The sequence below is a fragment of the Candoia aspera genome, chromosome 2 (genome assembly GCF_035149785.1).
Source record: "Candoia aspera isolate rCanAsp1 chromosome 2, rCanAsp1.hap2, whole genome shotgun sequence".
Classification (NCBI taxonomy): domain Eukaryota; kingdom Metazoa; phylum Chordata; class Lepidosauria; order Squamata; family Boidae; genus Candoia; species Candoia aspera.
This window is the reverse complement of record NC_086154.1, coordinates 2,420,033-2,432,390: the sequence shown is the minus strand read 5'-3', so window position 1 is coordinate 2,432,390 and position 12,358 is coordinate 2,420,033. Positions and strand designations below refer to the sequence as shown.

At 53.8% G+C, this 12,358-nt stretch overlaps 1 protein-coding gene across 1 annotated transcript in view; it reads left to right on the top strand.

The window, feature by feature from the left end:
- The first annotated feature begins 241 nt into the window (after nt 1-241).
- Nucleotides 242-12,358, top strand: part of LOC134488814 (vomeronasal type-2 receptor 26-like) — a 29,588-nt gene continuing 17,471 nt past the window's right edge. Inside the window, exons 1-5 of the mRNA XM_063291152.1 lie at nt 242-509; nt 9,598-9,716; nt 10,065-10,192; nt 10,777-11,065; nt 11,269-12,066. Coding sequence (XP_063147222.1) covers nt 242-509; nt 9,598-9,716; nt 10,065-10,192; nt 10,777-11,065; nt 11,269-12,066 — 1,602 coding nt within the window. The remainder of the gene's footprint in view (nt 510-9,597; nt 9,717-10,064; nt 10,193-10,776; nt 11,066-11,268; nt 12,067-12,358) is intronic.

Below are 12,358 nucleotides of genomic sequence, written 5' to 3'. Positions count from 1 at the left end.
TCTTCACCAAGCCGTCCACTTAAGAAGTTGGTTTAAAGGACATCTACTGTGTTTGCTGACTCTTGACGCAGCCAAGCAGATCCCAAAAAACAGGATTAAACAGTAGCAATCACTGTATTAAAACTGTCCCTGAACATTATCAAAAAAGCTCTTCTAAGGTCTCCCACTCTGTTTAGGGGGATCTTTTGTTCCCCTGCTAGAAACAGTTGCAGCAGAAGAGCTACCCCATCTGCACACGGGGATGACCCCTCTGGACAGCTGCTCCAGGCCAAGGAAGCTGAATCCCAGCAGAGTCAAAGGGGATCTGATGCAGCCCACAGAGGCCCGTCCAAAATGTTTTCACCCAGAGGATACGGCCACAGGGCACGCGAGCGTTGGCTGCAGCCCCGTCTTGCAGGCCCCTTCTCTCTCTCATGTAGATGGACACCACCTGGCAATCCCTGACTTTTCCAGTCTTGCCTTTCCTGTTCCCTTTTCTCCTCCTTCAGGTGTGAGCTTTGCACTCCCAGGTAAGTGGGACCAGCTATTTTTTTTTTGCCATCTTGCGCAGGAAGAGCAATATTAAATTCTGAGGCTCAGAAGAAGATGAGTCCTTTGACGTGAAGCGAGATGAATGCTCCAATCGGAGCACTTTCTATCCTGCATAATCTCTTCCCCATGTGCTCCTTTTGGTGCAAGTCACATCGTGATTAAAGTTCTACTCAAATTCCAAACATCGATGAGGTGTTTTCCCCCTAGTCTAGGCTTTTTGTATTGTGGGAAGAAGCGTGCAGCAAAGAGAATGTCCATGTCCCTCCCTTTCCTTGTACCGCTTAAGGACCCTTCCCTTCCCCGGCATGTGGTCTTTAACAGGATTGCAGCTCAGGGGAGATGTGGTGGTGAACAATCAGCCTGTGGAATAGCCTGCAAGATGAACCGGTGAGTCTCCTTCAGGGACGGTCTTCAAAGAGAGGCTGGAGGGCAGCGGTCAGAGATGCTCTGGTGGAGCCCGCATGGAACCGGCTGTTGGGCTGCTCGATGTCTAAGGTGGCTTCCAACTGAACGATGTGATGAAAAAGGAAGATAGAAGAAACAGAGCGGAACGAAGCAATTAGAGGAAGGGAAGGAGAGAAGGAAAAGAGCCCAGAAGAGAGCTGAAGCCACCGGTGCAGAGCTGAGAGGAGCAGCAGCAACTCCAGATGGCAACTGGTGGGAATGGCAGCATCGGGACCTGGACTGGAACTGCTGCAAAGCATGGCAGCTGGGTGACAACAGACCAGTAACCGTTGGGGGTGGGCAGCAGAGTCTTGCGCTGGTTCGCCTCCTTCCTCCAGGGCCGGTCCCAGTTGGTGTTGATAGGGGGGGAGAGATCGGCTCCACGGCCCCTTCTTTGTGGGGTGCCGCAGGGATCAGTACTCTCCCCTCTCCTTTTAACATCTGCATGAAACCGCTGGGTGAGATCATTTGTCACCATGGGATGAGCTCTGCTGATGATACTCAATTGTACACCTCCCTCCCGGGAGAAGTAAGTGACGCCGTGACCACCCTCTCCGAGTGCCTGGGGGCGGTGGGGGCCTGGATGGGGAACAACAGGCTTCGACTGAGCCCCAGTAAGATGGAGTGGCTGTGGATTAAGGGCACCTCGTGTCCCAGGAACTTGTCATCTGTAGTGCTGGATGGGGTCGCACTGCCCCAGACAGACCCGGTGCGTAACTTGGGGGTCCTCTTGGACTCACGACTCCTGCTCAAAGAGCAGGTGGCAGTCGTGCCCAGGAGGGCCTTTGCACAACTTTGTGTTGTGCGCCAGTTACGCCCTTTCCTGGACCGAGAGGCCCTCTGAAGAGTCACTCATGCCCTGGTTATCTCCCATATAGATTACTGTAATTACTACATGGGGCTACCTAGAAAAATATCCGGAAGCTACAGCTGGTCCAGAATGCAGCTGCGCGGACAATCTTGGGTGCTCCATAACACCTTTGTTGCATGAGCTGCACTGGGTCCCAGCTTGCTTCCGGGTCCAATTCAAGCTGTTGGTCATTACCTTTAAAGCCCTACATGGCATGGGGCCAGGATATCTGAGGGACCGTCTCATCCCTCTTACATCGACCCGCCCCACCCGGTCATGCAGGGAGGGCATGTTACGGGCCCCATCTATAACAGAATTCCATCTAGCGGGGTCTCGGAAGCATTCCTTCTCTGCTGTAGCTCCCGCCCTTTGGAACATCCTCCCCCCAGAGGTGAGACAAGCCTCCTCGCTCCTGGACTTCCACAAACGATTAAAGACCAGATTTTGTAGGCAGGCTTGGAATGAGAGGGCAAATAATTACACCTGGGGATGGCTAGCGCCATGAAGTGATCCGGAGGGACCTACCTGTCATGAGTGCCGTTGAGCTGAAGACATCAGCGCAATGGCACACATGACAATAGAAAGGAAACAGGGGAAGGGGCTCAAGATAAGTAGCCATCAACTCACAAAGACTGAAGGTCAAGAAACAATGGCTAAACGGATCGCGAGGCACACCCAAGCTGTTAGCGCTAACGCAACGGAGATCGCCCAGCTGACAGCAATCACCGGAGGAATAGAGAAACCGATGATGGGCGATCCCGGAACGCCAGCGGGGCCTCGCAAACCCTCACCTACCGGCAGGAAAACGTGTTGGACAAAGGGGGGTGACGTAACCGCGAGTGAGGGGGCGCTGACCGGCGCAGGGTATTTAAACCCCGCACCGGCGCGCTCCTGTCACTCTCAGCTTTTTTTCCAATCTGTATCTACGCTGTGAATAAATCAGAACCTGTTCCACAGAACCAGTGTCTGAGAATTATTCAGAGGTAGGCAGTGCATGACATAAAGCTGAGAGTCATAAACTCAGCCTCGCCGAGCCCCACCGGACGACAACGAGCCACGGGAGGAATAGACGGCGAGAAGACCAGAAAGATGAAGCCGGAGCGACGCGGACAAGGAGGGCGAGCCGCACGGCAAGAAGCAGAGGAGGACCGACCGAGGCCAGAGGCACCGCGGACTCCCGGAGCCATGGACGCCCACCCGACCCGACCCAAGCCTCAGCTCCAACCCCAAGGAGAGATGGCGACGGAGGCGACCCGACCGTGGGAGGGAGCAACATACCTTCCGAAACCAGCAGAGGACCCCGCGCCCCACATCGCACCCCAGCAACGGGCGTGGAGCGACAGCCCAACAGCGGTCAGCATGGAGGAGGACGATGGAGACACCCAGCAGATGGCGGAGGAAGCGGACCAACAGCAGAGGGAGGATGAACCCCGCCGGCAACCCACCCCCGCTGACACACCGACGGAACCGGCCCCAGCGGTGGCGCGGACCGTGGACGAGGAAGCACGAGCTGAACTTGCAGCCATGCGGACCCAACTGAAGGAACTCCGGACCATGCTGCAGTCGCTCATGCCCCCCGCGCCGCCCAATGACGTCCCCGCACAGGCCCACGCCCCGAGCGAAGCACCGAACCCCCACGGGCCAGATGAAGGTCAGCAGACGGCCCAGGCGGACGACACCACAGGCCGGGAAGCGAGAGGAAGGGCCGCGCAAAACGCCCGGGCCCCAAAGGACTTCCCCATCTTCTTTGATGGGAACCCCACGAAACTGTCGTTCTTTATAACGAACGCCAGGGAGTTCATGGGGAGGCACGGACACTCCTACGACTCCGAAGCGGACAAGATCGCCGCTGTGGTGATCAAATTACAAGACAGGGCGGCGGACTGGTACGTCCAACTGTACGAGTCCAGCTCCCCCGCCCTCGCCAACTTCCCCGCCTTCATCAATGAGATGAAAAACTACTTCGAAGACCCCCTAGCCAAAGTGAGGGCGAAAAGCGCACTCCAAAGACTTAAACAGGGCACACGCACTGTTCCAGACTACGCCCTGGAGTTCAAAGCCCTCGCGGGGAAGGTCAGCGACTGGTCCGAGACCACCCTGCTGGAAATGTTCCAAAGGGGGCTCAACCGCGACGTACTCCAATGGGCCCTCTACCGCGACGACCCAGAAACGCTACACGGGTGGATCCACCTTGCGGGGAAAGCCGAACACGCGCACCGCACCTTCCTCATGACAACCACGGAAGACACAAACTATACCTGCAAAAAGGTACTCGCACCACACGTGGGGACGGCCAGCCCCACATACCCAAAGAAGAAATTCAATCGGGAGCCCTGCGGGAAGTGTGGCAAACTAGGGCACAAGACGGCGGATTGCTTCGCCAACCGACCGCCGACCAGTGCGCCTAAACCCACCCCAAAAATTAGCCCCAAACCACTTAACCCGGGGCCGCCCCCTCACCGCCGAATGACCGTGGCCACAGTGACACCAGAGGAAGGCTGGGACGCCTACTGGGGGGAAGAGGACAACGTAGACCCAGACCAGCCGGCGGGAAAAGCCCCCCGCCTGCCCTGAAACACGTTGCGAGGCAGGCGGTGGGACAGCAGCCTGGTGCCCGATACTCGCCGTCGCCGAATGTGAAGGTGCGGGTCGCCCAGTTGATGCGCGGGTTGTTTGTCGCGAGCCATGGCATCCCCAGGACGGCAATGGGCCGTCCGATGTGAGTGACGACGAACGATGTGCGTTCGGTGTGAGTGCCCATTTGCAGGGTGACCGGCTCGGTTTGCAGCGTAGCTGGTTTCCCTCCCGCTGTAGAGCCGTCCAGCTGGTGGAATGCCAACGGCGTGGGGAGGGGGAAGCAGCGGAGGTCGAGTTTGGCGACTAAGTCTGGGTGGATGAGGTTTTTTGAGCACCCCGAGTCCACTAGTGCCGCGGCCGTGGTGGCTCCATTGCCGGCAGAGAGTTTAATTGCCGCCATTATTACGGTGCTTTCGCCGTTCCGTCAAGCGGGCAGAACCAACCCCACTGTGGGACGAGCGGAGGCGACTACACAGGACAACGCCGCTACCATAGCAGACCTACCGGAACAATACGCCGACTTCTCCAAGGTCTTCGGAGAGGCGGAAGCTGACCAACTACCCCCCCACCGCAAGACGGATTGCCGGATCGACCTGCTGCCCGATGTCCCCTTACCTAGACCAAAGATCTACTCGATGACCCCGAAGGAGATGGCAACCCTCCGGGAGTTCATCGATAAAAACCTAGACAGGGGATTCATAGAGCCAGCATGCTCACCGGTCGGAGCCCCCGTCTTATTCCGGGAGAAGAAAGACAGCACCCTACGGCTCTGCACCGACTACCGGGGCCTAAACGCGGCTTCCCTGTCCAACAAATACCCCTTACCCCTGGTGAAGGACAGGCTCGCCCACCTGTCCACGGGCAAAGTCTTTTCCAAATTGGACCTTCGCGAGGCGTACTATCGCATCCGAATCAGGGAGGGGGACGAATGGAAGACTGCGTTCAACTGCCCCCTAGGCGCCTTCCAGTATAAAGTGCTGCCGTTCGGACTCGCGGGGGCCCCCGGGGTGTTTATGCAGCTCATCAATGAGGTACTGCATGAACACCTGTTCAAAGGGGTCCTTGTCTACATAGATGACGTCCTCATCTACACGAAAACGCACAAAGAACATGTGACCCTAGTCAGGCAAGTCCTCGACAAGCTCAGAAGGGCACAGCTCTACGCCAAACCTACAAAGTGCGAATTTCATAAAGCGCGCCTAGACTACCTGGGGTACCGAATCTCCGGAGACAGCATAGAAATGGACCCCGCAAAAGTCGAGGCGGTGCTGAACTGGGAACGCCCCCGCAACAGACGCCAACTACAGAGCTTCCTCGGCTTCGCGAATTTTTACAGGTCATTCGCCCGGGGGTTCGCAGAGATAGCCCTCCCCCTAACGGACCTCCTCAAAACCAAAGGGGTGTGGGACACCCGATGCGCCAAGAACCCGGGCACAGTATTGAATTGGACTCCCGCGTGCCAGACCGCATTCAACAAGCTGAAAGCGCTGTTCACCACGGAGCCAATCCTCGCGCACCCGGACCCAGAACGGTCGTTCGTGGTCCAAGCCGATGCCTCAGACTTCTCCCTGGGGGCCATCCTACTCCAAAAGGACCCCACGGGACTCCTGAAACCATGCGCCTACCTGTCGAGGAAATTTTCCGAGACAGAAAGGCGATGGCACGTCTGGGAGAAAGAAGCCTTTGCGGTAAAATCGGCGCTGGAAACATGGCGACACCTACTCGAGGGAGCCACCCAACCATTCGAGGTCTGGACCAACCACCGGAACCTTGAGGCCCTCCGAACGCCCAGACGCCTTAGCCCAAAACAGGTCCGATGGGCCCAATTCTTCAGCCGTTTTAATTTCCAGCTGAAGTTCATGCCGGGAAAAAAGAACTTCCTGGCCGACGCCCTCTCCCGACTGCCCCAGGACGAAGAACCCACCCCAGACACCATTGGGACGGTCCTATCCGCCTCGCAACTGGGGATGGCCATGACCACCCGAAGCGGCACTCGGAGGCAGCTCGACTCTATGGCGCAGCCGACGGCGGGACAACCTGCGACCAGACGAAGCCAACCGCAACTACCAGGGGGAATACGCACGGACCTCGCCGCCGCCTTCAAAACCGACCCCTGGTTCCTGGCAAACCCCGACAAGGTAACGATGGCACAGGACCTGGCATGGGGGGAAGGCAGAATCTATGTCCCGGACTCGCAACGCCAAGCGATCTTGCATAGGGCACACGACGCCAAGCAAGCGGGACACTTTGGGTTCCTCAAGACCCTACACCTAACAAGGCGTCAATTCTGGTGGCCCGCGCTCAGACGAGACGTGAAAGCATACGTAGCGTCCTGCCCAACGTGTGCTAGGGCCAAACGGGCACCAGGCAAACCCGCGGGGCTATTACAACAGGTGGCAGAACCCTCCCGCCCATGGGAGGAAATCTCTATGGATTATATAGTGGACCTCCCACCCAGCCAGAAGAAAACGGCCATTTGGGTGGTGAAGGATTACTTCTCGAAACAGGCCCACTTCATCCCCTGCACGTCGGTCCCGTCCGCACAACAACTAGCCAAACTCTTCCTCATCCACGTGTACAGGTTACACGGATGTCCCGCACGTGTGGTGACCGACAGGGGTACACAGTTCACCTCTAAATTCTGGCGGGCCTTCCTAAAGCTGACGGGGACCCAACAGGCCCTATCCACTGCTTGGCACCCCCAGACGGACGGAGCCACAGAGGTCCTTAATGCCACCCTAGAGCAATTCATACGCTCATACACCAACTATCATCAAGACGACTGGGCCGAACTGCTCCCGTTTGCCGAAGTCGCATACAACAACGCCGTCCACACGAGCACGGGGAAAACTCCGTTTGAGGTAGTCTCGGGGCGCGACTTCGTCCCCATACTGGAGCTACCACAACCCCCAGAACCCCAGGTGGACGCTAACGACTGGGGACGGAAGATTGCGGAATCGTGGCCTATAATCACGGCAGCGCTAAAGGATGCACAGGCGGCCTACAAAGAGCAGGCCGACAAGCACCGGCGCCAAAAACCGACGTTCCAGGCGGGGGATATGGTCTACCTATCCACCAAATTTCTAAAGTCACCCCAACCCTCGAAAAAACTGGGGCCTAAGTACATCGGGCCGTTCCGAGTCACGCAAATAGTGAACCCGGTGGCAATACGCTTGGACCTGCCACACAACCTACGGAGACTCCACCCGGTGTTCCACACCAGCCTCCTGAAACCGGCAACCACCTCACGATGGCACCCAAGCACGCCACAGCCCTCACCGGTGATGATCGACGGGCAACATCACTTTGACGTAAGGGACATACTCGACTCTCGCAGGCAACGGGGAACTTTACACTATTTGGTCAGGTGGAAACACTTCCCCCACCCAGAATGGGTGGCGGCGCACAACGTTAACGCGCCTGACCTGACCCGGGCTTTTCACCGGGCATACCCCGACAAGCCAAAACCAAGGCCAGCAAGCCGTCACCTGCAAAACCCCGCCCCCGCGGGCCCCCCCTGCCTCCCGTGCCCCAAGGGAAAGGGCCCCCCCAAGCCCGCGACTTGGGTGGACCTCCCCCCCCCGGGACTCACTCCCCCCGCCCCGGGCCCACGAGGCAGTAACAAGCGGTCGCCAGCACCCTCCCCCCGCCCCGGGCCCATGGGGGAGTGGCAAGCAAGTCAACGGGGCATCCTGGGGCAATGCCCAGGAGCACACATAACAAAGGCGACGCACTTTGAATAAAAAAGAAGGGCCCTACCTGGAGCCGATAAGCACCCGACCAGCCACGCCTCTCGCCTCGCCGAACTGAGCCAAACTAGCAGGGTGTGGCCGGAGCATGCACACGCCAGGGGGTGACCTGGGCATGCGCACTAAGGACACACCCTAGGAAGGCATGTGGTAGAGGCGGAACAAAGGGAGGGGCGAAAAATACTCCGGCGGGAATTTCAAAAGTTCCTTTTGACAGCTCTCCTGAAAAAAAAAAAAAAAAAAACCAGAAAACCGGGGGGGGGGCACTATTCGGACAGGGGGCAGTATGTCATGAGTGCCGTTGAGCTGAAGACATCAGTGCAATGGCACACATGACAATAGAAAGGAAACAGGGGAAGGGGCTCAAGATAAGTCGCCATCAACTCACAAAGACTGAAGGTCAAGAAACAATGGCTAAACGGATCGCGAGGCACACCCAAGCTGTTAGCGCTAACGCAACGGAGATCGCCCAGCTGACAGCAATCACCGGAGGAATAGAGAAACCGATGATGGGCGATCCCGGAACGCCAGCGGGGCCTCGCAACCCCTCACCTACCGGCAGGACAACGTGTTGGACAAAGGGGGGTGACGTAACCGCGAGTGAGGGGGCGCTGACTGGCGCAGGGTATTTAAACCCCGCACCGGCGCGCTCCTGTCACTCTCAGCTTTTTTTCCAATCTGTATCTACGCTGTGAATAAATCAGAACCTGTTCCACAGAACCAGTGTCTGAGAATTATTCAGAGGTAGGCAGCGCATGACACTACCACACTGAAGGTCTGATTAAGACCTCTTTGCCATGTAGATATTATTATATTTATATTTTTATTGTATTTTTAATTGTAATGGTTTTATATTTTAATCTTGTTTTATTGTAAGCCGCCCAGAGTCCCCCTGTTGCGGAGAGATGGGCGGTGAATAAATTTATAAAAAAATAAAAAAATATGTTTTTAAATGTGGTTTTAGGATAGTTGTATGCCATTGTGTTTATTTTTTAATGCTTCTGTTGTGTTTAAATTCCTGTGAGCAAGATGGGTGGCTACACAAATTTAAGAGAGAGAGGGATAGATGATAGATAGATAGAGAGAGAGAGAGATGCATCCCAAAAGAAAAGAAATCACAAACAGGCCCCATCTATATATTTAGCAGGGGCCAAGGATGCTGGTTGCTTCCTTGGAAAGAGAAGGTAGGAAGCATTACAGCTGGGTGTCATCCAAGCTCTTGGTGACCTCCCCAACAGTCCCTGTTCATGTTGAAAAGCATGGGAGACAAGACGCCATCTTGAAGGATCTCATCAGTCAATCACCAGGGTGTTTGACAATTTTCCTCGAGCATCACTTTCTGGGCGTGTTCCGACAGGAAGGACCAGAACCACGGCAGAACAGTTATCCCCAGGGCTGTACCTGTGATCCTCACAGGCGTGCTTTTCTCCTGCTATGCCTTTACAGATGAAGCCCCAGGAGAAGTTCAGGACCCTCCAGAGGAGATGTTCCTCCTCACTGTAATTATCACCATCCCAGCCATCTTTGAAACCTCTTCTGCGACTTCTCCAGTGACTGCCTTTCACGTAAACATGAGACTGGAACAACATGCAAGGGGTCTTACATCAGAGCCAGATCAATCCCTCTGGTTACTCTGGGTGTTTGGCATAAATGGAATGTGCTTTGAATCTTTCCTTCGCTCCTTTACACATGCAGCTTGGTTGGGCTCTGTCTGAATCAGGAAAACCACTGGCATTTCCATGTTGTGAAACTGCCTCCACTTCTTCTCATTTGTCTTGATGCTTAGAAAGGGAGAAGTTGCTGATTCCGGCTGAGGAGGAATGGACCTCCTGCTTCTGCTTCTGGTGATGCTGATGCTGCCCCAAAGAAACTCTGGAAACCTCCGAACTAAGTGCTCCCTGACCTTGGAGCAGGAGGTCGGAAAACTTGCAGGGAACCACTACCGGCCAGGAGATCATCTCACTGGTGTGGTCGTCAGTGCAACACAGTCTGTGTTTGAGCCGTTCCTTTTCACCACAGCTCCTTCTTTTCAGTCTTCTTCGTGAGTCATTACTTCCATCCCTCCATCTGCAGTTTCAAGCTCTTATTCCTTTATTCTGTGGAAGTAAATCAACTTTCCCTGCCAGTTCCTTAGTCAAGTCAGAAGGATTAATTTAGATCGGAGTGTCTGTGTGTGTGTGTGTGTGTGTTTGTACAGTTTCATCTAAAGTAGTTCCTTAAAGGTTTGTAGTTGCCTCTGCCTAGCCCATTTCCATAATTTCATAACAGCTCATTGATATTAAATGCCTGCTCCTTATAGCTTTTCTGGCTCACTTATGCATTTTATGCATTTTTAGATGTTAAATGATGTAATTATTTTCAGTACTGATCATTGGGCAAATGAAAATTACTACCACTGCTCAGAATGATACATTTGTGATCGTTAAGCATTGTGGAAGACTATCTCCATCCCATCTTCTTAAATCTCAGAAACGAAAGGGTGACTGGTGAGTGTAATTTGCCTCTGGTTTTGGATCGGTATTGGCTTAAGACTGGATAGGCTTGTGGAGTCAAAGAGGAATAAATTGAATAAGTTATTTTGTTGTTGATGATGATGACGATGATGAGATGCACATTTTACACTAGATCAACCATTGACAGTGCAAGAATCCTACCCTTCATTTTGGCCATTCAAGAGGTCAACAAGAATCCCCAGCTCTTGCACAATCTCACTCTTGGCTACAACATCCATGACAACTATTGGAACACCCTTCTGACTTCAGATGCCTTGCTGGACCTGCTCTCCACTGGAGAAGCCAATGTTCCCAACTACAGCTGTGGAAGGAAGGACAACCTCTTGGCTCTTCTTGATGGAACTGACAATGACGTCTCCATCCAGATATCTACCGTGGCGGACACCTACAAAATCCCACAGGTTTGTGTGTCTCCAGTTGATTGTCTTGCCTAAACCTAAAAAAAAATTACATCTTCTGCACTCAGATGGACCAAGAGCATTAATTAATCAGGAAGAAAAAAAGTTTACATGCATATTAGCCAATAAATTGAATTTATTAAAAACTAATGTTTTGACCTTTATCTGATCCAGATAAAACACATAATCCTTCCTTTTTTTTTCAGATCAGCTATAAAGTTGTCTCAGGGAATCTCGGTGACAAAACTCAATTCCCTTTCTTCTACCGCTTGGCCCCCAAAGAAGGAATCCAGTATCTGGTGATTGTCAAACTGCTCCTGCATTTCAGATGGACCTTGATTGGCCTCTTTGCTTCAGAGACAGAGAATGCAGAGAGTTTTGTCAGGACTGTGACTCCTCTGCTTTTCCGGAATGGCATCTGTGTTGTCCTAACACAAAGGTTCTCAAAGGCCAGGGATTTAGTTTCGATCAGTGATGCCCTCTCTAAGTGGAGACAAGTCAACGTCTTTGTTTCCTTTGTAGAAATGGAGAACTTCCTAGAGGGAATTTTAATCTTAGCTGTGACACTTCAACACTTGCCAGGACCCATTGAAGGGAAAGTCTGGCTCACCACAGCCTTGTGGGATTTAGAAAGGATGTACCATAAGTATGATTTACAATATGTCCATAGCATTTGGTTCTTTGTTATGCAGACAAAGGAATGGCTGTTAGATGGCACATTTCAAGAGTTTTTCTATATGAAGGGCCACTATAGAGAGGAGGCTCTTAACTGCTCCTTTTCAAAGCACACCTTTTCTGTCAAAGGCCGGGAAAGATGCACCCAGAAAGCGCCACTTGAGCCCCAACAGGAAAGGAACACGTTCCGGATTCGAAATGACCACCACGTTTACACTCTTGTTTGGACTCTGGCCCATGCCTTGAATGCTGCGTATTCCTCCAGATCCAGGAGGAGAAGGAAGGAGGGCGAAGAGAGACTGGGGGCTCCAAGGCTGCAGCCGTGGCAGGTAGGGGGTCCTGACAAGGACCCATCAAACTTAGTTCCTTCGGAGCAGGAATCCAACGGAAGAGGGAGGAGACCCTTGTCAACCTCCTTGTCCTCTCCCGCTGCCTTCTGCTCCTTCCGTTGACCCACTGCTGCCTTGCACAAGTCAATGGTTGTAGGTCAAGTCCGAGGGACCAAGGGGTGGGAAGGAGACCAATGAACATCTCTTTGACTTTTTACATTTTTCCACACTGTGCCTCTGTTTCCAGGAATTGCAAGTATTTATGGGTGTTTGAGTGTCTTTCTCTGTATAT